This window comes from Capra hircus, chromosome 10 (genome assembly GCF_001704415.2).
Source record: "Capra hircus breed San Clemente chromosome 10, ASM170441v1, whole genome shotgun sequence".
Taxonomy (NCBI): domain Eukaryota; kingdom Metazoa; phylum Chordata; class Mammalia; order Artiodactyla; family Bovidae; genus Capra; species Capra hircus.
In genome coordinates this window covers 45566706-45590723 of record NC_030817.1, presented here as the reverse complement: position 1 = coordinate 45590723, position 24018 = coordinate 45566706, and the positions used below count along the sequence as shown (strand labels likewise).

Here is a 24018-nt window from a genome sequence, read left to right as displayed (position 1 = left end):
GATGAATAAGAAGTATATGAAGGTCAAAGATTGATGAAGAGGGCTAGAATAATTGATTAGCACTTCCTTGGCCCTCATAAAGTGGAGAGAAGCCACTGACTAAATTTTTTTAATGGTTGTCAATAGGGAATCACAGGCCACCCTCTTCTGAATTTGTCCTATTCTAAGCCAGTAGCAATTTTCTGGATTAAAAAAAAAAATTCTGCAGAGGTGGGAGGAAGACAGGAGAACCTGGCTAGAAGCACCCAGGATCAAATCCTTCACCCACAGTTATCAAGTGCCTAACTCTACCCAACACCAAAGAAATGGTTCCTCACCTAGAGGTTAATTCTAAACTTGCTACAGGCATCAGAAAGGCTGGTGAGTTACCAGCCTTGCCATGAAGCCCTGGATGAGGGAATCCACCCTGACACTCAGCTTTGCTGTTTGTGCTGTCTACAAACAGGAAGCAAACATTTAATGACCCAGAGGGGCTGGAAACAGTTCTTTGGAAAGGTACTGAAAACTGGGACTGAGTCATATGCCACATCTCTGTTACTCACAAAGAACACTAAAGCAGCAACTCTGAAACTGATAGAAGGTTCTCAAAGAACCTAGTGTGGCCAGCATTTGGAGGAAAGACTTTATTCTCATTCTCTTTTCTAAGCCTTCTGGGGTCACCAGGCAAGCTCTAGCCCACCTAGCATAGGAAGGGCTGACCACCACCAAGCAGTACTCCAACTACAAAATAAGTAGTCTGAAATCCTTGTTTCCACACTGAAAATATTGCCAGCAACAAGCATCCAGTCCATAGGCTTGTTTCCTTTTTTCTTGAATATATAAGTGTATGAAACAGAGTCGTGACTGACATTTTTTTTTTTAAGTTCCTGCAGCTACTCAAAATCTAACCAACTAACAATGAGCCCTCCCCTCAAGCTTCTTGGCTATTATATAGAACTGTACACATCCTGTAATCACATACATTAAACGCATCAGGTAATTTCAAGAGACCCATCCTTGGGCTCTTTATTCCTCCATAGTGCACCTGATGGGTGCCAGGCTGGGCAGTGGGAGGTGGAAGGGCAGAGAGGGACAAAATGACAAGAAGCTATCCCAGTCCTCTGGTTCCCCCCTATACACACATATGCACACGCACACACATAGATATGCATTCACCTTAACTAGGCCTAAGAGCACCCATCCCACCCAACATACATTCTTAGTAACAGGAAAGTTTTCCAAGACATTGAGTAAGAATAAAAGTGTTTCTGAGAAATCACTGCTATTCAGTCAACTCCAGGAAAACGAAGGTTAAATAAAAGGCATAAATGACCAAGAAAAATTAAGGAGATTTCCTCCCCAAGCAAGTCCTGTACACACTTTAGTCCACCATATAAATACTTATCCAGATTTTTACTTTGGCTCCTCCTTTAGGGACCAGCACTGAACCAGGCCCCTTTTCATAAGGTCGGGGGAGGGAGAGTTAAGCTCACCTGATCCCAGCCCTCTTCAGGTAGACTCTAGAGGTTCAACAAGGAGCCTCAAAGGAGGGAAGGTTTCTAGGATCAAGTCCCTAATTAGTTACACAAAGAGAAAACCATGAACAATTTGTGCATTTGGTGGTATTTACTTCTTTCTTTTAACAAACTGCCTTTTGGGAACAGAGTTGTCATAAGGGCAAATCAATCACTTCAGGAGGATTAGAATGAAGGGGGAGAGGCAAAGGGGAGGCAAACGGTTTAGCTCAAAGTCTGCCTTCTATGTTAACCCATTGTTTGGTCTCATACCAGAGCTACATGCTCTGTGTTGTAAGAAATGAGATCAGAAACATTAAGGAACCAGCAATTCAGCTTGCCGCCAACATATTGTGGTCCACTAGGCAGAAAATATGTTTTTTGCTTGGATGTATGTATGTATAAATAGACAGATGTAGATACGAGTAATTTTAAAATTAATTTTTGTTTTCTGAATTCCTTTTTGTCAGTCTGTGTTTCCCAAAGACCTTTTACCCTCCGGAGGTTTTAGATCCTAAATATTCATTGTTCAAGTTGACGCTAAGTCCACAGAGATGGACCCCCATAGGCATTGTTTGGACAAAATAGGAGTGTCTGTGGTGATGAAACCAACCAGGTTAACCCATCTCTGAACAGGACAGCTTTCAAAGAAGTCAGAGAGTGAACCCACTGGTCTTGACCTACGTTGATCTTCATGTTTCCTGGGCTGTGGTAGGGACCTGGGCAAAGAGGTTGGCCTGCTTATGCTTAGCTGGTGGGACGTCTCCCCACCTCCTCCCTCACCCCATGGATAGGCCAGCCCAAGCTTTTGCCTAAGGGACTCAGCCACCACCACTATCACCACCGCACCAACCTGAGCTTTCCTAGGGTCTGGGAACATTCCCAGGAGAGACACCGGTGATGGGCTCTGATCGGAATATACGGTTGGAGTTTGGCTCTGCTCAGGTCACAAACACTTTATTTCATATCCCAACCCAGATAGACACCCAGGCTCTGAGTTGTTCCCCCATTGTGAGCACCACTCGCCCGGGGCTGAGGCTCGGCACTGACCGGGTCGTAACTGCCAAGGGCCTGACAATGGGCACATCTGTCCTTTCTCTGAGGGATGAAAGCACCTAAGCGGACACGCTCTGCCTTTTGTTACGGACTTTTTTTCTTTCTTTTGTAAATGAAAGAAAGCCGGCATGTGGCAGCCGGGAATACGTCCCATACTGGGGGCTTCCCCACGCGTCCCCAACCAGGCCCAAGGACCAGGTTCGATTCCGGATTGGAGCGCGATTGTGGAAAGCGAACAATTACTCCCGAAGCTGAATTGATTTTCAAATCTGGAGGCTTCTCGCAGGGACGCCGGGAAGAGTGCGTCCCTACGGGCCAAGCAGAGACCGGCGCGCCTGATCCACCCTGAGGGCGTCAGTCCTTCCGCAAGCAGCGGCCTCTGCGTGCTTTACCAGGAGGGCCATGAAGAAGCCACAGAAACAGCACGAACCTCTGCGGCCCCATCAGAACCCACGAGTTAACGTAGGAACCCATCCAGGGCACTTATAACACACACACACACACACACACACACACACACACACACACGCCAGTCATTCACGAAGCGGCGCACCGCTTATTATCAGCTGAACCGGAGAAGGACCCAGGCGGATGAGGACGGAGAGGTATGGCCCGGCCGGGACTCTTGGCACTAAGCGCGCCTCTTCGCAGAGCATGGAAGAGGAAGGGTGGGCAAAGTATTAGGGATCACAGAGATTGTCGGCTGAACAGCCACTGGGTTGACCAAGGCCTTTAAAATATTTGCTCCCCTCCCCGGCAAAAGGTCAAACACCTGAAGCTGGGGAGAGCGTGGACTCTCAGAGGCCCTCCCGGGAAACAGGCCAGGGTGGAAGAAGTGATGACACCAGCTGAGGCTCCTGGGTAACCTTCACCAGGAGGCAGCAACTGGAGAGAGGGGCGATGGCTCTCTAGGCATCGTGCGCCACTCGGATGCGAGTCCAGCAGGTGCGGCCGGGGACTGGGAGGAGAGCCCACCCGAGGCAGGGAGCCAAGGGGGACGCGTTTCCCGGCGCGGGGTAGCAGCCCCAGGTCGCGCTCTACGTTAGACACTTGCACGCGCCCGCCGCTTCCCCGCCACCCGGCGCTGCTGGTCAGGCGTGGAGGCCCCCCACCTTCATTTGTACGGGGACGTCACCGACCGAGAGCGCGGGGACCGAGGGGGCGGGGCCGATTGGCGCGCCTGCGCGCTGCGCCCGGCTGGCTGGAGGGTGGGCCGCGGCGGCGGCGGCGGCGGCGGCGGCGGAACAGCGGCCACAGAGTCTGCAACAGTAACCGAGCCATGGCTGGAGCTGGCCAGCGGCACGGACAGGCAGCAGCCGCGGAAGGCGCGCGGGTTGCGTCAGGGGAGCCGGGGGCCTCACAATTCTAAGAAGGAGAGGGGCGAGAGGGGGCCAGGGGCGGGAGGGCTGGGGGCACCGAGCTCGCCCAACGGCGCAGATCCTTTTTGGAAATTAATATTTAAAAAAAAAAAAAAAAAAGAGGACGCAGAGGGGAAGGTGGGGACAAGAGGGAAGGCGAGACACACTGAGAGGGAGACAGAGCCCCACAGTGAGAGGAAGGAAGGAAGGCAACAGTCACCAGCAGCCGATGTGAAAACCGGACTGCGTGCGCCCTTCGCCGCCTCTGCCCGGCCTCATCGATGTTGTGTCCGCCGCCCGCTCGCCCAGATCACGATGAACGCGCAGCTGACCATGGAGGCAATCGGGGAACTGCACGGGGTGAGCCATGAGCCGGTGCCGGCCCCTGCCGACTTGCTGGGCGGCAGCCCCCACGCGCGAAGCTCGGTGGCGCACCGCGGCAGCCACCTGCCCCCGGCGCACCCGCGCTCCATGGGCATGGCGTCCTTGCTGGACGGCGGCGGCGGGAGCGGCGATTACCACCACCACCACCGGGCCCCCGAGCACAGCCTGGCCGGCCCCCTGCACCCCACCATGACCATGGCCTGCGAGACTCCCCCAGGTATGAGCATGCCCACCACCTACACCACCTTAACCCCTCTGCAGCCGCTGCCGCCCATCTCCACCGTCTCGGACAAGTTCCCTCACCATCACCATCACCACCACCACCACCACCACCCGCACCACCACCAGCGCCTGGCAGGCAACGTGAGCGGTAGCTTCACACTCATGCGGGACGAGCGCGGGCTGGCCTCCATGAATAACCTCTATACCCCCTACCACAAGGACGTGGCCGGCATGGGCCAGAGCCTCTCGCCCCTTTCCGGCTCCGGTCTGGGTGGCATCCACAACTCCCAGCAAGGGCTCCCACACTATGCCCACCCGGGTGCCGCCATGCCCACCGACAAAATGCTCACCCCCAACGGCTTCGAAGCCCACCACCCGGCCATGCTCGGTCGTCACGGGGAGCAGCACCTCACGCCCACTTCGGCAGGCATGGTTCCCATCAACGGCCTTCCTCCACACCACCCCCACGCCCACCTGAACGCCCAGGGCCACGGGCAACTCCTGGGCACGGCCCGGGAGCCCAACCCTTCGGTAACCGGTGCGCAGGTCAGCAATGGAAGTAATTCAGGGCAGATGGAAGAGATCAATACCAAAGAGGTGGCGCAGCGTATCACCACCGAGCTCAAGCGCTACAGCATCCCACAGGCCATCTTCGCGCAGAGGGTGCTCTGCCGTTCCCAAGGGACCCTCTCGGACCTGCTACGCAACCCCAAACCCTGGAGCAAACTCAAGTCCGGCCGGGAGACCTTCAGGAGAATGTGGAAGTGGCTGCAGGAGCCGGAGTTCCAGCGTATGTCTGCGCTCCGCTTAGCAGGTGAGCGGCCAAGTTGTTAGGCGCGAGAGCAGATAAGGTATTGGGGAAGCTAAAGGGACCCAAGGAGGCAGAGAAGGACAGCCTTCTGTGCACGCTTCATCCCGTCCTTCTTTCACCGAGAGGGGGGTTCCTAGGCCTGGAAGAGCCTGAGCGTGGCTCTCGGGAGCAGACAACCCCTTCCAGGACTCAGTGCATTGGGCTGTGGAAGGTTCCGGGAGCTGAGCGGCGCGGCCTGGGTGATTGCGGGGGCGCATTTGTGCTGGGAGACAGCGCAGGAAGCTCGAACAACCATAGGAAGAGAGGAATCCCCACACCTGGATGGATACGATTTGTGCGTCGCTTCTGGGTTTCACACTCGGGTTTGGGGAGAGAGGCGAAGCGTGCGTGAAACTGCGCGCAGATGCTGCCAACCAGTATCCTTGGCACATACCTGAGCGCTGCGCTGGAGCTGCCTGCCAACGTTTATCTGAACTCGCTGCGTTGACTCCCCACTCGGGCACTCACTCTAGTGGCACCGAGAAGGGCAGGGGTCTGGGGAGTGGGGAGCGCACTCTGGGAGTTCCAGCAAATGGTTAGGGAACCGCGGAGGTGGGTGTGTGGCGCAGATGCTTCCTAAGATTTAGCACGCACTTTGCGCGGGTGACCGACTGTTGAGACGGAGGCAGACCGTGCCAAGGTCCAGGTGAGGGCGGCCAAGGAATAAGGGAGCTTCTACCTGAGCCCAGAGACCGCTTTCGTTGCCGATTCGCTTAGTACTTCTCATTTTGTTTTATTCTTCCACATGAATTTTCGTCTGAATCCCCATGCAGGGGGTGGGAGTGTGAGAGGGAAAAAAAAAAAAAAGTCTTCGAGCAGAGGTCTCCTGGCCCCAAACCCCGAGCACTAGTGTTTCTGAGTTGGGCGGGAAGGTCTCGGTGGCGTTGCATACACACAGCGCTCAGCTCCCCCAGTCTCTCTAGGCCAAGATAAGGCGAAGGCTCTGGCCAGCCGACTGGCGGAGGGGACAGGTGACGCCAGCCTGAATCACACGGGGGACTTCAAGCAGATTCAGCCACCCTCTAGGGCGGAGGACAAAGCGGAGAGGTAGAGCCAAGGGGAGCCGAGGGTGGACTCGGTTTGATGAGACCGGGGCTGAGTTGATTGACTCTTGGGTACATACTGCCGCTCCCCACCCCATCTTAGCCCGGCGCCCTCGCCAGAGTCCTGGCGAAGAAAAAGGTAAAAGCCGGAATGAGGGTTTGTTAATTAACTGATCGTTCTCCATTAATTCGTCCCTGGAGTACGAGAGACAGTCAATCCGCTCAGAGCCGGGGGCACTGAGCCGTTTCACAGTCTAAAATCAAAGCGAGAGGCCAAGGCCCCCTCCCCCACATCGTGCGGGCCAATGAGAAGCTAGAGGGGAGCAGGTGCCGGCGTCCCCGCGAGCCTGCGACTAGAGCCGGAGAGGACTCAAAGCACTCCTGGCGTGTGAGCGCTTGTGGCCTGGCTAAAGCGCCTCGCCGCCTGAGCCTCTGCCCCCGCCAGGTTTTCCAGCCCAACCCCGCGCTCGTAGGCTCCAAGCAAAGTCCCCAGGAGGACTCGTGTAGCCTTCGCCCAGAAGTCTGGAGAGGCTGGGGTAAGGGGACGGGAGGGCAAGAAAGAGCTTGACCGGGTATCCTCTGGGGCTCCCGCAATTCCATTCTGTAGTTGTGTGTGCGGCCACCAGATCGCCCCCCTATCTCATGGGTTGACCGAGACCCCAGGACAGTTGAAGTTCTAGAAGGAATGGCCGAAAAGCCTATTCCTCTCCCTAACTGCTTCGCCTCTATGGGAGCCCAAGGTAGTGCCTTTGCACACGCGCGCACGCCAGGCCAGCCTCGAGTCGGGCTTCAGGACCTTTTACCCAAGCAGTGTACACACAAGCCTCACTTAGTGGGGTTAGGGGAATGCAAGGAGAGAAAGCCGTCCCCTCAGGAAAACTCGCTCCACGCCCCCTACCTCGTGAAGGCGCTTCTTCAGGACTTCAACGACTCTCTTTCCCCAGGGCCTCCCATCTCCCCCTCGAAAGACTGACTGAGAAGTTAGGTTCAGAGACGTCCCAGAGCCCTGGCAACACGCTCTAGAGCTCTGTCCTGCAGGAGCGTCCTCTGACCTCCTTGCGTGGGCAGGCCTGGGGAGGTGCGGGCGGCGTACCCACCAGGGCTCTCGGGGACCCGAGTTATCGAAGGGGCCGCTGCCTGGCACCCAGCAGCTAGTGGAGAGTCTGGGCGCGTGGCCTTATCCTCGGTGAGGTGGGGGTGGGGAAGGAAAATCGGAGACTTCGGCGGAACAGGCGTTTGGCGCCAAACCCCCAGCGAACTCTGCATCCTAAGACCCGGATGGAGAGTCGTCTCTTCCATTTTCCTTTCTTTAACTTCATTAAAGGGGTGGGGCTGGCTGGGATGAGCGTGCTTGCGGAGCCAGCCGGGATCAATCCAGGAAGAACCACGAGTTGTTTTTAAGACACCAACTAACAGCGAACCGTCCTGTTAGCATTTCTTTTACGGAAAATAAAGGCGGGGGGCAGATTCCTGGGCCGTTCGAATGATCTCTTGTAGGTTCTGACTGCAGGTGACCTAAAACAGATTACAGGACATGTTGGCCCCAGCTGTGGGACGTCGCCGCCCCCCTCCCCGCTGCCAGCTCCGTCCGATGCACAGAGAAAGGTGCCACTTGCAGCTCTGCTCGCGTTTACATTCAAAGACCCCCCACACACACACTCACACTCGTTTCTACCCCCATTCCAGGCAAGGCCCATCGAGGTCGGTTCCTTGGCTGGGTGGCGGGAGAATCGCTTTTTCGTGCCCCTCCTGGTACCCCAGGTTCCGGGCAAGTGGCAGACTGTTTGGAGAGACGCTTTCTCTTCACGAAATTACATCGGCTGGTGGAAGACAAGAGTCAGGAGGAAATTTTCACCAAATTAACTACCTTTAAAAATCAATATATTTTTCCCCTCAATGTAGTACTTGCTGCTGCCCCATTTAAGTGCAGTGCATAGGCTCATGTTGCGTCTCCTCCCAGGTGGGGAGAGTGGGCTGGGCTGTGCGGGTGGGTGGTCGCCCGCCTCTGACGTGGTCGCCTATTAAGACGGGAGGAGATTAGTTTCCAATTAAAGATTCCAGAAGACTCTGGCCACATTAGGGGAGCTGCCAGTGCAGTAAGTGGCTGCAAGTGCACACCCACCAGCGGGCAGGGCAGCCCTGAGGCACCTGTGAAGGTGGAGGTGCGGAAACCTCCAAACTGCAGCGCCCGGGAGCCACACGGGTCTGCAGCACCCAGGACTGCTCCTATTTCCAGGCTGGCACTTGCCTCAGGGCCACCTGGAGAAGGGCAGGGGTGGGGGTGAGGGGGTGGCAGTCTGGCCAGAAGGTGGCCATGAGAAAAGTCTCCACTAGGCCAACCTGGGCCATGTTTGCCCTAAGTGGCCTTGCGGTCTGGTTGATTGATAACTGGCCCCCGCACAAGTCCATTTGCTTTTTGTTAATATTTATCCCAGCGGGTGACACTTCAACTGTCCCCTCATTTCCCTGGACCAGGGGAGCCAAGCAGAAGGAGTGGGATGCTGGGCCCTGGGAACCCCACTTCCCGAATCCTCAAAGACTCTGGGCCGGGAGAAAAGCCAGGACTGGGCCTAAGGAATGCAGGAACAGAAGGGTTCCTGGGCCCAAGAGTAGGAGGAGAAGGTGCCAAATAGACTAGTTCCCCCCATACCCGGGCCGGCGTCTCAGCGCCGCGGGTCTCCGGCAGTGCAGCTGCTCCCATCAGGCTGTGGCGCGAACAAAGGGCCCGTCGGGCGCAGAGGACCGAGTCAGCCTCGCAGCCTGGGGGCGAGGAGGGCTGGCTGCCGGGGAGGAGGGCCTCTTCCGAACCTTTCTTATAGCCTCCTCCCAGCGTGGCCTGGGGGGCAGCCAGTTGTCAGGCAGAGGCAGAGTCCCCTCACCAACTCAGGCCCATTGGTCGCCTTGCTCCCGGGGAGTTGCTTTGGGACCCCCGACACACTAGCCGAACAGGTCTGGCTCTGGAGTCCAGTCACCAGACGGCTTTGCGTGCACCTTTCTCCCAGCCCATGTCTGAGTCCTAGAGGCCGTGTGATAATAGTTCTCCCTTGCGGTCCCCACTAGGGAGCACAAACTCCAGGGAGGAGAGGAGGGAACGCATGGAGTTAAGTGTGCATGTGGTGAAGATCACAGCAGATAGTTTGACTAGAGTGGAGGAGATCTGCTGGTCGTTCTGTGGTGACCTGGTGTCGGGGCATTGAGCACAGCCGCCAGAGACAATAAACCCTGCGGCCTGTTCCTAGGGCGGTTGGCTCTCCCACCAGCGGGCACAGCCCCAAGTCAGAGGGCGATCAGGGTCAATAGAAACCCAATCCTGCCGTAGCTGTTTTGTACCTGACACTTGGGACGATCTGTGCCAACAACAGCAAGGTTGTGTTGTAGCAGCAGAGAGACTCAAATCCCAGGCTGCATCTTTATCTTCAAGCTTCCAGTGCTCAGTGCCAGGTGGGGAGCTAAACTCCTGCCCTCACTGATGCCCTCGATCTGGACTCACCTTCCCCCAGTAGCTTAGGGGATCGTACTGTGCTCCGGTAACTGCGCGCGCCCCCTGCGGGCCGCAGAGCCAGGCACCCAGTAAACCTCAGTGCCTCAATCCAATGGGAAGAGAAGAGGCTTTGTTTTAGAACACTGATGTGATTTTCAACGGATAACTGTTTTGATTGGTAGAGTGTAGTGGAGGGAGGAAAGGATACTTAGTGGATCTGTCTTGGTCCTACCCACTTCCTGGGTATGATCCCACTGGTGAGACAAAATCGCCATTCCCCCAAATTATACTCCAACTCTAACCTCTCCAAACAAGATAGCATGTTTGGAATTTATATCCAAATTATACTTCTGCTGGCATGTTGAGAATATCAGGGTCACAGTAGAGAAGGTGACCCTGGCAGTCTGAAATCAGAGATTGGGGCTCAGAGTGTAGTGAAGGGAGAGTGGATTAGCATTCCCTTTGTTTTGTTGTTTCGCCTTCCAGCTAACTGACCGGAGTTGGAAGGCTGCCCTGAGGCTTTGAGCTTGAAGCTCTTTGTTTGCCTTCTGGTGGGGTGCATGAAGGCACGCTTGGAGGCCTGGCAGCCTGAAGCCCCAGTGTGGCGTCAGGACCCTGGACAGGGCCCAGTCAGGCCTGTCGTCTGGGTTTCTCTTGCCCTTAAAAAGTGGCTAAGATGGCTTTGAAGAGTTGTGGTGAGGAAGCAAAAATTAACAGCTAATATTTCAAAGTTTATGAGAAGTCATGAGACCCTACCAGTAGTATCCATGAGCACAATCAAGTAATAATGGAAAAGATCAAACCTATCCTCGTCAATCAGGTGGTTGATCTTTTCTTCCCTCCCCAGCAGCTTTCTGCATGCATCTGAGTGCACATACACACCTGCTTATACAATCGGAATTTAAGTCCCTATGGGTGTGACAGGGGTTGGATCATTAAGCTAAAACGTTCAATTCAGTCCCTTTGATCCGTGCTGGGGAAAATCTATAGTCATCTCTAATCTATGAGGTCTTTAAGGAGGTTGTTACATGAGCTGTTTTGATGTCATCATTTCCACATTCATGGCAAATTCAGCTAATCAAACAGATGCTGCTACCCAAAGTTCTCAGAAGAAAGAGTTCTTGCAGAGTATATCGGTAAAATTTATTCTTGATTTCCTTATAAGAAAGAAAATCCTCAAGTCTAGTGAAAGTGGGTAATTGAAAAGGAGGTTCTTGGGTGTCTTGCTCCTCAAAATACATAGTTAGAAGCCTTGCCCTTTAAGTAACAGTGCTCAGTGCTCTTTGTAAACTTCATATATTGGAATAGTTAAACACCAGTTTAATATTTTAAGTCAACCAAGGAGTTTAGATGGACAGGATGAGAAATTTCTAATTTCATTTCAGTCCCCATAAAAACAGAAGTTTCCACACTCTTGGCGAATTTGAATGGTCCTCAATCTAGGGTACCAACAGAAGGAGGGTCTTATTGAAGTCATAATAGTTAAAGTATAGATTTCCTATAACTTGGGATAAAGGATTCAACAAGTATTAATTAAATACTATTTTCATTTTGTTTGTATTTAAATAAGATGGCTAAGCACCTTTGAGAGAAGTCATTTCCTGAAAAGTGTCGGCCTTATAGAGTTTAGTAAAAAGGAAAAACCTGATTTCTAATGTGAATTAATTTAATGCATAATCATACATTCTTGTCTTTATCAATAGATTTGCATAGATTTTTACTTTAACACAAGTATGCTAATTTGAATGAAGCTTAATTTTATTCTGAAATTGTAGAATTGGCTTAGATGACCAGGCCAATCACAGGACAATCTGATTATTTTGATACAAACATATAAATTTGTTTTACCACAGGGTTTGGCTATAGAAACATCCACATTGTGTTCCTCCCCAAAGATGTAACATGATCATAAAGCTAAACAAATTGGCTTCCAGAAATTTTCCTCTCCTTTAGGTGAGATAGTTTGATAAGATAACAGCTGAACAGAACAAGATCCTGAAGTTCAACCCACAGATTTGTCTTGGCAAGTGATAAGGAAGTCAATTGATAAGGAAGGAGCTTGTGTCCATTGTGTACCTATTATTGGTCAGGAACTCTGCTGGGCACATATGTGTTGTGCTTAGTTGCTCAGTCATGTCTGACTTTTTGTGACCCCATGGACTATAGCCCGCCAGGCTCTTCTGTCCATGGGGATTCTCCAGGCAAGAATACTGGAGTGGGTTGCCATGGGGATCTCCAGGGGATCTTCCCAGCCCAGGGATCAAACCCAGTTCTCCCGTGTTATAGGCAGATTCTTTACCGTCTGAGCCACCATTTAATTCTCCCTGTACCAGTGGCTCCCAAATCTTGCTATACTTTGAACTTATTTAGGGATCTTTTCAAAAATTATTCCTGGCTAAAATCTCAAATATTCTGAACATTAGTAGTATAGCGCATGACCTGGGCACTGTGATTTTTAAGAGCTCTGATGTGATTTTAATGTGCGGCAAAGTTTAGGAGCCACTAGTTTATGGGGTAGTTACCATTATTTTCCGGCTTCTCTGTTCAATGAGGTTGAATTACTTAACTGTGGTAACAAAGCTGGAAATCACTGAGGCCCTGTGCACAACTTTCTCAACTCAAAGCCCAGAACCCCCTTATCCTCCACCCTGTGCCTCAATTACGGGTTCAAGTTCACCAGGTCAGTGGACCAAGAATGTGGAAATGTCTGATCCCCTGTCATAAACACCAACTTGGAAAGTCTCTGCATAATAAAGGCCTTGAAAGTAGAGAATGTGTGTCTTCCTTCTGGGATGCTAAAAGAGAGATACTTGTGGAAACTTCTTTTTTTATTAAGACTTACAAGAGAGATCTTTTATTGCTCCTTTGAAGAAAGAGGGAATGTGAGGCAGTAACAGAGCTAGCCATGGAACTCAAGTCTCCTTATCCATTTGTTCACTTAAACAAGTATTGATGGGCAAGACCCATCTCATTAGATGTGTTCTGTGGGTAGGACTGGTCCACCGGGACCCAGCCTGGAGGACGGCCCAAAGGCCCAAACCTCCCATACTTTCTGGCATTGGTGTTCTGATCCGCACTTGCACAATAATTATATTTCTTGGCTTCACATCAGTTCCTGTCTTGCTATTCCAAAGCTTGCCTGTTACTCATGTTTTAGGACTCTGCACTAAAAAATAATAAATTGACTTAAACTCTGTATATATGTTGGCAGTCGTCCAGAGGGTAACTTACAGTTTCCCTCAACCACTGCGAGCTCCCAGTTATCCGAGTGTTTCTCATCTCCCTTTGCAATCGCCATAGGATCCTCAGAATCGACAGTTTCTAAAATCGCTGCTTTCGTTTTTGCATCTGGTGATCACCTCATAGTCCCAAAGAGAGGTTATCAAAGGAACGTAATAAACTCTATTCTTTTCACTTTCTTTCCTGTTGTCTTCTAAAACAGATCAACGGGGGAAATTAAATAAATAAATGAGCGAAACGCGCCACCTAGTGAATCCTGTGCTCACTGCAGGTGAAGTGCGTGAGAGGAGTGGCTAGCGCGATTCAAGTATTGATGGAGTCACAAAAATCGTTCATTAAGGCAATTTAATCTTTGCTATTAAATGTCCTTTCAATTCATTTGGGGTAATTAAGATGCAGTTAAAGTGATTAAATTCTAATTACTTATGCTAGACAAAGACATATTTGTCACACTAATGCGGTTAACTAAGGACTCAGAAAGAAAGTTAACATTTACTTCAAATGATGCAACTGGAAAAATCAGTTCCTCTTTTCATCATTAATCCAGTGAGCTGGGTGATTATGTAATGGCACTACAAGCTCATTAAACAGGGGAAGTGCTGATTAAAATGACTGCTGGGAGGAAAACCTGATCCAGGAGTACCAAAGTACCCTTTGGTCAGCATTCTTAGCAAAATTACTTGAAGGCCTCTCTCTTCAAGCCGCCCCCCCTCCCCCAAAGTAATAAGCAGCTCTTGAGTTTTATCCTGACATTAAAAGAGGGATGCTTCTTGGAAAGCTTTTATTGCCAGCCTGCAGACACTGTTAAACCAAAAGATATTTTCAAATGGTAAATGGATTCTTGGGGTAGAGACGATCAAGGCAAGGGAGGTGGGGGAGGGGGGATCTCTGAAGTAAACAACTCGGAATGAAAATTTCCACTTCAGGTTTTTGAAGCCACTACACATACACCCTTCCTACTAATTAGTCCTTCTCCGCTCCCCAGTTGCTTCTGACTACCTCTTATGTGAGAACAGATTCCTTTACACACACCATGCTTGTTATGCACACTCTGAAGAGCGTAACAGCTGCATAACAGCTTCAGCTGCAAATTGATCTCTTTTCAGAGTTTTTCTACATTCACATGTAAAGGCATCTAAGATTATACACCATCAGCTTACTGGGACTATATTGTATGGATATGTGTAATATCCATAAATAGGTCCTAGCCTCCTACAACAGCTTAATTCTGAATACTCAGAAGAGGAGGATGAATTGAAATTTCACTGCATTTGAAGTTTGTCTGGGGCTTCCCTGGTGGCTCAGATGATAAACAGTCTGCCTACAATGCAGGAGACCTGGGTTCTATCCTTGGGTCAGGAAGATTGCCTGGAGAAGGGAAAGGCTACCCACTCCGGTATTCTTGTCTGGAGACTTCCATCAACAGAGGATCCTGGTGGGCTACAGTCCATGAGGTGGTGAAGAGTCAGGCATGACTGAGCAACTAACACTTTTTCACTCTTTCTCACTTCCTCACAAAATGGCTTCTTAGGCCCAAACCTATATTTTGCCTGGGGGGAATGATCCAAGGATGAGGATGACAAGTCAAAAAATTGGAGATTAATTTCCCTGGGAGATTGGTATCTTTAAAAACTGTTAAATTTGCCTATTGAAAACCATTATTATAGAGATTGCATCTTTTCCCTATTTATCCCATTGAAATTCAGTATTATTTCTGTTTAGTTCACAAGGAAAGGACCTGAAAATATCAAATTCATCAGTCACTTACATCAAAGAACTACCTTTTAAAAGTAAATTGGCAGTTATTTAAGTATTTACAGAGTCATTTTTAATTTAATAGATTTCTATACCATTTTAAATTACTAAACCGAATAAACACATTTTAAAACCAAAACAAAAACAAAAAAATAGGCCTAGACTAAGAATTGAGAGCCCCAGAGTCAGGTTCTTATACTAATTAGCTCTGAGAGCTTGTCAAGTCATTTAACCTTTCTGGGCCTCAGTCTCCTTAAATATAGAATGAAGTATTTGCCCTTAGAGTCTTTCAAGATCCATGTTCTATGATTGATTGACTTCTATGATGACTGTGTCTCTTATCTCAATTTAGTGCTGTGTCCCAAAGTCGGGATTCAACAAGGTGTAAGTCCCTGGGGCCCATCTCTTGGGCAGAGTCTCAGATCAGGCTCTTCTATTAGATGGCCAAGAGGAAACACCTGTCCAGTCAGGGGCACTGCATTCTGGTACAAAAATGCTGCCATTTAAGGATACAATTCCTGGGTCCTAACAATACAAGTGGTTGGTGAGGATACAGATCACCAGGAATTCATGCCCTGCTGGTTGCTTCAAAAGATCATTTGGATTATAAACCTGAACTCATACCTGGACCAGGTCTACTCCTTGGTGTATACCCTAGAAAAGCTGACAGATGCTCTTGAAGACGAGTACAAGGATGGTTTGTAACAGCACTATTTCTAAGGGCAAACAACCAGAAACATCCCACAAGTCCACTGATAAGGAGCACAGGAATAAACTGTGATATATTCATATTAATGCAGGAGTATATTGTGATGAAAATGAGTGAGCCGCAGGTATACACCACAGCATAGTTGAGTCTTAGGAACAATGTTAATTTTTTTTTTTTTTTAAAGAACAAGCTACAAAAGATCACACCAGAACAATACTGTTTTTACAAGGCTCAAAAGCAAGCAATGCTAAACAACTTACTGTTTAGAGATATATAAGTATGTGGTAAAAACTAATACTAAATTCAAGTTCCTAAGAGTGGTTACCTCCAATAGGAGAAGGTCAAAGATGGAAGGAGAGAACACCTTTGTAGCTTCCCAAACAGTAGTTGTTCTGGTTCTTTTGTCATGTCACCTGTGTTCACTTTGTTCCTGGGCTTCCTATCTTAAATATATGTGATTTGTAAGAGGTAAATATTACGTAATTTTAACTTTTAGGAGGAAAAATATTATTTCTGTCTGGTTCCCCAACCCAAACAACTTGGACCAAACAAACCCCAGGACATTTGAGTTGTTATTTACACAGTTCTTAGCCCTGTACTAAATGTCAGCCCTCTTAGGAATTAGATTTGGCCAGTTATGGACAGGGCATAAGATGTGAAAGAGGAAACCTCACTAGACCTGGAGAGAGTGGTTCTTTCTTTATTCGTTTGAGCACCAGCATAACAACACTGTGCTCAATACTGGGGATGGTGTGTACAGCAGACATTTTTGGAACTCATAGTCGAGTGGGGAAGAGAGACAAATAGCTGTTTCTTGGTTGCATTTTTGTGCCAAAACAAAAGGTTTGGAATGTGATGAAAGGATAGTTTTGAAGATCTAGGGGAAAAAAAAATTGGACTTGGTCAGAAATAGAGAAAGAGTTTTTCAGGCAGAGGGAACAACAGCATCTGCACACAGCCTGGGTGGAACCCCTTTGCAGAAGATTTAGCGGATGTGAGTTATTATACAACCGGAAGCGTGTTTCTTCCCCAGCACAACTGAGAGACACAGTACCTTTCTATCAATAACAAAAGTGTTCTCCAAGGCTGTAGTTTTTTGTAGTGGGGAGGGGTGGATGGAGGGTTTCATATTCCTCAAATCAAGTTGGCAGCTGGCACAGAAGTGGGAAGAAAATACATGCCGATTAAAAAGTTTTTCAGGTGATTCTAACTCCAAATTGAGAATTAGAACATTGATATTGAGCATTACTATATATAAAATAAATAAGGATCTAATGTATATAGCATAGGGAACTATATTCAATATCTTCTAATAACCTATAGTGGAAAAGAATCTGAAAAAGAATATATATATATGTGTGTATATATGTATGTATGTGTGTATATATATATATATATTTAACTGATTCACTTTGGTGTACATCAGAAACTAACACAACATTGTAAATCAACTATAGTTTAAAAAAAGAGTATTGATATTGAGACTTTAAAAGTAAATGACTTTATTTTTACCCCTTTATTATTTATTTTACACCTTTTCTGGAATGACCTATATAATTCTATAGTTATATATATTTTAATGACACAAAATATTATTATATAACATGTATTATATTAATATCATTTTATGATATTTTATCTCTTTTGAGATCAAAAGTTCACTCAAAAATTCAATATTCCTATTGGAATGTTATGTCCATACTTTCATCTGTCTGAAAAACTCTTACTGTTCACTGGTCCTTACTACTCAGTGTGGTTCTTAGTACAATAGCAGAACTTGTAAGAAGTGCAGACTCTCAGGTTCCCCTCTGGACCTATTGAATCTGAACTTATATCTTGACAAGATCCCCAGAAGATTCACGTGCACATTCAAGTCACCAAGGGTTATATTACATCGTTCAAAAGATCCATTTTCCTTCATTAGCCCTCATGCTATTGGAGCACCTCCTGTGTGCAAGTTCAGTTCGGTTGCTAAGTCACGTCCGACTCTTTGCAGCCCCATGGACTGCAGCAGTCTTCCCTGTCCATCACCAACTCCCTGGAGGTTGCTCAAACTCATGTCCATTGAGTTGATGATGCCATCCAACCATCTCATCCTCTGTCATCCCCTTCTCCTCCTGCCTTCAATCTTTCCCAGCATCAGGGTCTTTTCCTATGTGCAAGATGCTGGGCTAAGTGCTGGGGCCCAAAAGTCATATCCTATAGGAGCTCACAGAAGGACGAGTATGGGTAAAGAATTACTTACTGTGCCCCTGATGATTGCTGGGGTAGGTAGGAGTACAGTTCTGTGGGAGCAGGGAGGACACTGGAAAGAAGACTGGAAAGGCAGAACATAGTTGTGTGTCTGTCCAGTCCAAGGGACTGGAGTTGGTGACAGCAGGAGCTGAAGGAAGTTGTGGCCTCTATTGGCATAAAGTTGTCAGGCTTGTGCTTTTGAAAGCCATCCTAGTGTGAACCAATAAGAGAAGCAGCAGCAGCAGGGCAGTAACTAGGAGGGGTGGCAATAGATGATGAGGATCCGATTGTATGCTACTGTCAGCAGAGGTAGAGAAAATATATGTTTCTTTTCAGGTTTTTTTTTTTCCATTATAGGTTACTGTAAGACATTGAATATAGATCCCCATGTTATACAGCATGTCTTTACTGTTTATCTATTTTATATATAGTACTGTGTATCTATTAACCCAAAACTCCTAATTTATCCCCCCCATACTGTTATTCCCTTTGGTAACCATAAATTTGTTTGCCATGTCTGTGAGTCAATTTCTGTTTTGTAAACAAGTTCATTTGTATCATTTTTTTAATATTCTACATATAAGCAATATTATATATTTTTCTTTCTCTGACTTATTTCACTTAATATGATATCTCTAGGTCTGTCCAAATGGCATTATTTCCTTCTTCTTTATGGCTGAGTAATGTTCCATTGTATATATGTACTACATGTTATTAGACACTTAAGCAGCTTCTGTGTCTTAGCTGTTGTAAATAGTACTGCATTGAACATAGGGGTGCATGTATCTTTTCAAAACAGTCTCCTCTGCATATATGCCTAGGAGTAGGACTTCAGGATTACATAGTAACTGTATTTTTAGTTTTTTAAGGAACCCCCATACTGTTCTTTATAGTGGCTGCACCCACGTACATTCCCACTGAGAGTATAGGAGGATTCCTTTTCCTGCACACCCTCTCTAGCAATATTATTTATAGACTTCTTAATGATCATCTAGTGCTTTTAAAACATAACTTCTTTCTACAAGTATTACTACTAATCAAGAAAAAAGGTGACAAGAATCATCCATAAGCATAGGTAATCCTCATTTTTGTGAATATCTTTCCAATCTTTTCTCAATGGGATGATCCATACATACTTTGTTACAATTTTTAAAATTAAAATCCCTTGTTACCAAATTTATGATAGAACATTTGAAAATACATGGAAGAATAATGGAGACAAGAGAAAACCCCTGGTAATTCCGCCATCCCTGCCCTCTCCCAAATACCTCATGCCTGGCGTGCTGCAATTCATGGGGTCGCAAAGAGTCGGACACGACTGAGCGACTGAACTGAACTGAGCTGAGCACTTACTCATTTAGCAGATTTGTATAGCTAAGATGTTTACAGTTTGCAAGACGGCAAAGAGTCAAAGCCCTCCCCCTACTCCTGGAGCAGTTTGGGTCAGAAAACATTCTGCACATTGTGTTTTACGGCTATGCTATAATTTAACCAACCCCCTATTTGTGGATACTTAGGTGGTTCCATAAATTGATTGGGCAAACATAAATTTTATGACTAATATTTTAGAAGTATCATAATTTATATAACCTCTCCAACAACCTTTCCTGTCATTGGACATTTCAATGATTTCAGGTTTTTTGTTTTATTTTGTTTGTGCTATTAGAAATCAATGACATAACAGTCAGCAATATTATATGTAAAACTTTTGTGAATATTGTCCTTTTTCAAAAATAATTTTTCTCTAATAACTTTGAATAATATGAAACACTATAAACAATATAACAGAATCAAATCATCCATAATTCTGTAACCCAGAAATGATACCATCTATATATTGGTTTGTTTTCCTCTAGGTTTTAAAAGTACATAAATAAAACACATTTTTAATTTTAATTTTTCACAAAATTAAGCTCATAAAGAGTTAACAATCAAACTTATCTCAATGTGAATATTAATCAAAAGCATGATTTAAGATTTTATTTGAAAATTTCAAATTTTTCAAACGATACAAAAATAGAATAGTACAAAGAGCATATACCATTTACCCACCAGTTGACTAATTGTTAACACTTTATCCCATTTGTGTTATCATTTGTGCACCTATGCTGTCTATCTGTCTGCCAGTTTCTCTCAGTCTCTCTTTCTCTCACTCTCTCATATGCACAGAAATGTTTTCATTAGCCATTTCAGAGTATATTACATACATCATGGCCCCTCACTCCTATGTACTTAGGAATGTATTTCCAAGAGTACAGATGTTTCCTCTGTAGCCACAGTTCACTTTTTTGTCCACTGATAAGATTATGCAAATATCCTACTACTCATCAAAATTCCCCCCAGATTTAGCAACTATTGATTCTTGCCTGACCTACTCTTCATTGCTACGGCTTCAAAATGATTTTCCATCTCCAGTTTCCTGCCTTGTTTGACAGTCACCTCTCAGCTTTCTTCTGTAAGCAAGAGCCCCTTCTCTCTCATTTACTTACCCATTTGTTATTGGTGTGGATTCACACATTCCTTCTTTCCCAGTGGTTTCTAATTCAGTTCTGTACATACCTGTTTTGGTACTCTCAAGCTTTCTCAGATTTGACAATGAGAACCCCTTTAATTTGGCTCATGTGTTCTTGTGACATGCTTCTGTCTTTTCCTTCTCCTTCTCATCCTCCTTCTCCCTATCTTTTTTTTTCCTTTAAACTTTATGGCATTTTTTGTTATAAGATGTTCCAAGTCCTAGAGTCTACCTCTTCTTTGACAAGCCATGGTTTATTGTGGTGAGGAATGGTGTTAGAGACCAAGAAGGCCTGGGTACTAAGTGTGCTCATGGCTACCAGGGTGACTTTGTTTTCCAGCCCTCACAGAAAAATCCAGGGGGAAAAAATGTATGTCTATTTATGCACACACACCACACAAACATACATATGCACTTGTACATACATAATATATATGTGCACCTAAACCCAAATGGCACAGTGGCAAAGAATCCACCTGCTAGTGCAGGAGATGCAAGAGACGTGGGTTCGATCCCTGGGTCAGGAAGATCCCTTGGATGAGGAAATGGCAACCCACTCCAGTATTCTTGCCTGGGAAATCGCATGGTCAGAGGAGCCTGACAGGCACAGTCCTTGGGTCTCATAGAGTCGGACACAGCTGAGTGAGCATGAAAGCATACACATAAACATTCTTACATACATATTTTTTAAATCATGAATTTGCACCTCCCCATCTAACTGTAATATATCCCCATAGGATTTTTTCTTGCCTACCCACATTCCATAATTGTACGTCCCTTCCTCTACAGTGAGAACCCTGTTACCCAATAACTTATCCACCCCACCAACCCACATGCACAGTTACTCATTTGCTCAATCCTGTGATACATCCAAAATCATTTCAAACTTGCTTCACCCATACCCATAAAATAAATAAACCCGCTAAAAAATTTTCTGTAGTATTCATTTGCAGTTCTTCTCACATACATATGCCCCAACATCATTGGGAACTTGTTAGAAGGGAAGAGCTCAGTAATCTGAGTTCTTACAAGCTACTGGGAAAGAGCTCAGTAACCTGAGTTCTTACAAGCTCTCCAAGTGATTCTAAAGCATGTTAAGGTCTGAGAAGCCCTGCCTGAAATATGTGGAACAGGTTTATGATAGGTTTATGTGTATGTACCTTTGTACCAACATGTTACTGTATACAATAATACTTTAAAAATACCCTAAATGCAACAAACATAAATGGAGAAAGCAATGGCACCCCACTCCAGTACTCTTGCCTGGGGAATCCCATGGATGGAGGAGCCTGGTGGGCTGCCGTCTATGGGGTCGTACAGAGTCGGACACGACTGAAGCGACTTAGCAGCAGCAGCAGCAAACATGAAACAGGTCCAGTGAAGACTCATCAGGGTCCTTTTGTCAGCGTGGGTGTGGAAGTGTGATATAAAAGAAGATAAGCCCCCAGTTCTTTGTTTCTGCTCCTTTGCCAGCCTGGTGTATAATCAGGAGGAAGAGGAAGATACGGGTGTGAAGTACCCTCATTTTCCAGAGGGAGTGCTCTTCAGCTCCACAGTTGCCACCCCTCTGCCCTTCAGCATTAGGAAGTTCTATCAGTTAATGACAGAATTTCCTCCAACTTTATTCCAAACTACCTGGGAAACCTGGGAAGATGTATGTTTGTGAATCCTATTCTCTCAGAGAATCTAATTCGGTAGGGTTAGGATAGGGTTCTGGAATGTGCATTTTGAACAAGCCTCCCCTTCATGCTCCCAGGTGATGCTGATATATTTGACCCACACCTTACAGTTTCTGCTCTGGACTCTAGACCCTGGTCACTCAGAGGACCATCCTGGACCAGTGACTGAGTAGTGAGCAACTGGGAACTTGTTAAATGTGCAGAAACCTCAGACTCTGCCCTGACCAGCCAGATCAGAATTTTCATCTTAATAAGATGTCCAAATGACTCAAGTTTATGCACTCAAGTTTGAGAAGCACTGATTTAGAATAGTGGTTCTCAGCCTTAGCTACGTGTTAGAATCACCTGGGGACTTTCAAAGGATTGTGTCTTGGATGGCTCCCCATTTTCTATGGGCCCACATCCAACTTACTTATCCAACAAGGACGCTGAGTATGCCAGATTAATAATCTGAAGTCTACTCTGACAGAACTCATTATTGTTTCCTAGTGAGAGAGATGGGTAGGTAATAAGTAATTTTCTGGGGAGCTCTGTGGGCACAGGAGACCACAGTTCTCCCTAGATGAGACAGGGGATGGAGAAGCCTTGATAGAAAGTGAGATGCTTGAGCTAAGCCTTGAGTTAGGGAAAAGAAAGAGAAGGACATTCTGAGTGAGGAAACAGCTTGAGCAAAGGAATAGAAGTGTGAACATTCATTGTAGATTTAGGACTGACTTCTGAGTAATGTGACTTAGTATGGATGGTGGCTGGGCAGCCGTGGGAAGTGAGGTGGGAACAGTGGTTGGGATCAGAACGTCAAGGTCCTTGAATCTCGTGATGAAGCAGCCACCAAGGGCTTTCTCTCAGGCTTTCTGGAGATCCTTGTGAGGCCAACTGTATGATACATGTGTCATTGGAAGAAGAGCATTTTCAACTGACTCTGCAGATGACTTTCCAGAAATGAAATCAAGGAAAACCACTAATTTAAAATTAAGAAATGTCTGATGACCAAGCGAAAAGTCAAAATTGTAGGCTATTTTTGAAGGAGTTCCATTTTATAACTTTCAATTGCTGTGAATATTGTGAAGTGTTATATATGGCTATTAATTAAAGAAATGGGATCGATAAGCTAAGACTTACAATTCACAATGGGCCTGCATGAGATAATAATGCATAATAAGCATGTAATTCATCAGGTCTGCCATTTGTTGTGACCATTTTGCAGAATCAACATCATAACTAGGGCGTCGATATCACATATTTGTAATTATCGGGGCCCAAACTATTGAGGGGCTCCACCAGTTACTGTCAGCAGCTGTACATTTCAGTCGACTCTATTCCATCCCTCACAGGCTCAGCCAGCCTCTGCTCTCCTTTGGTCATAAAGTCCAACCTCTTGGGCTACAGCTCTGGAGCCTTCTTTAGAGAAGAGAAATTGATGGAAGTATTTTGGAGGACTCCAGGCAGCAGATGGGTAGGAAGGCAGGTCTGTGTCTTGAACAGCTCAGTTATAGAAGCAAACAGGGTGGAGAGGTGAGAGGGTTGGGCAACTTTTCCAACCTGAGTTTGGTGCAGCAGACCTCTCTTGACTTTAGCTGCTCTCCATCTTTCCTTTGCTTTGGATCAGCTCAGGTTTCTTCTGCTTTCTCTCAGAGCCGATATCCGCACCGAGACAGCCTCTAGTGTTCTTCTGTGCCCCTACTGAGACTAGACTCACTCTGGCCCCTCTCCCAGGCCATTGTGGGTCTTGCATCCCCTTCTCTGCCTGGGCTTCCTTCATCTCAACTTGCATGCAACCCACTTTCCTGGGTGGGCCAATGCAGTCCTTTCTGCCAGACCCGTCTGGCTGATAACAGGCCTGCTGCCTGCCTAGCCACCTGCTTCTGCTCCACTCACCAAGGCTCTGGGTTCCCTAGGCTCCCCTCACCAGCTGCTCCTTCCCTATTTAACCATCCTGGGGAAAGATTTCATGATGTGTCCACTGTGTTGCATCTGCTTCCAGGGCATAGTGGAGTTGGAGGT

The 24018-nt window shown here is 47.0% G+C and overlaps 1 protein-coding gene across 1 annotated transcript in view; it reads left to right on the top strand.

Annotated features, from left to right (window-relative positions):
• Positions 3967 to 24018, top strand: part of ONECUT1 (one cut homeobox 1) — a 31685-nt gene continuing 11633 nt past the window's right edge. Inside the window, exon 1 of the mRNA XM_018054224.1 lies at positions 3967 to 5327. Within this exon, the coding sequence (XP_017909713.1) occupies positions 4223 to 5327 (1105 nt within the window). The 5' untranslated portion in view covers positions 3967 to 4222. The remainder of the gene's footprint in view (positions 5328 to 24018) is intronic.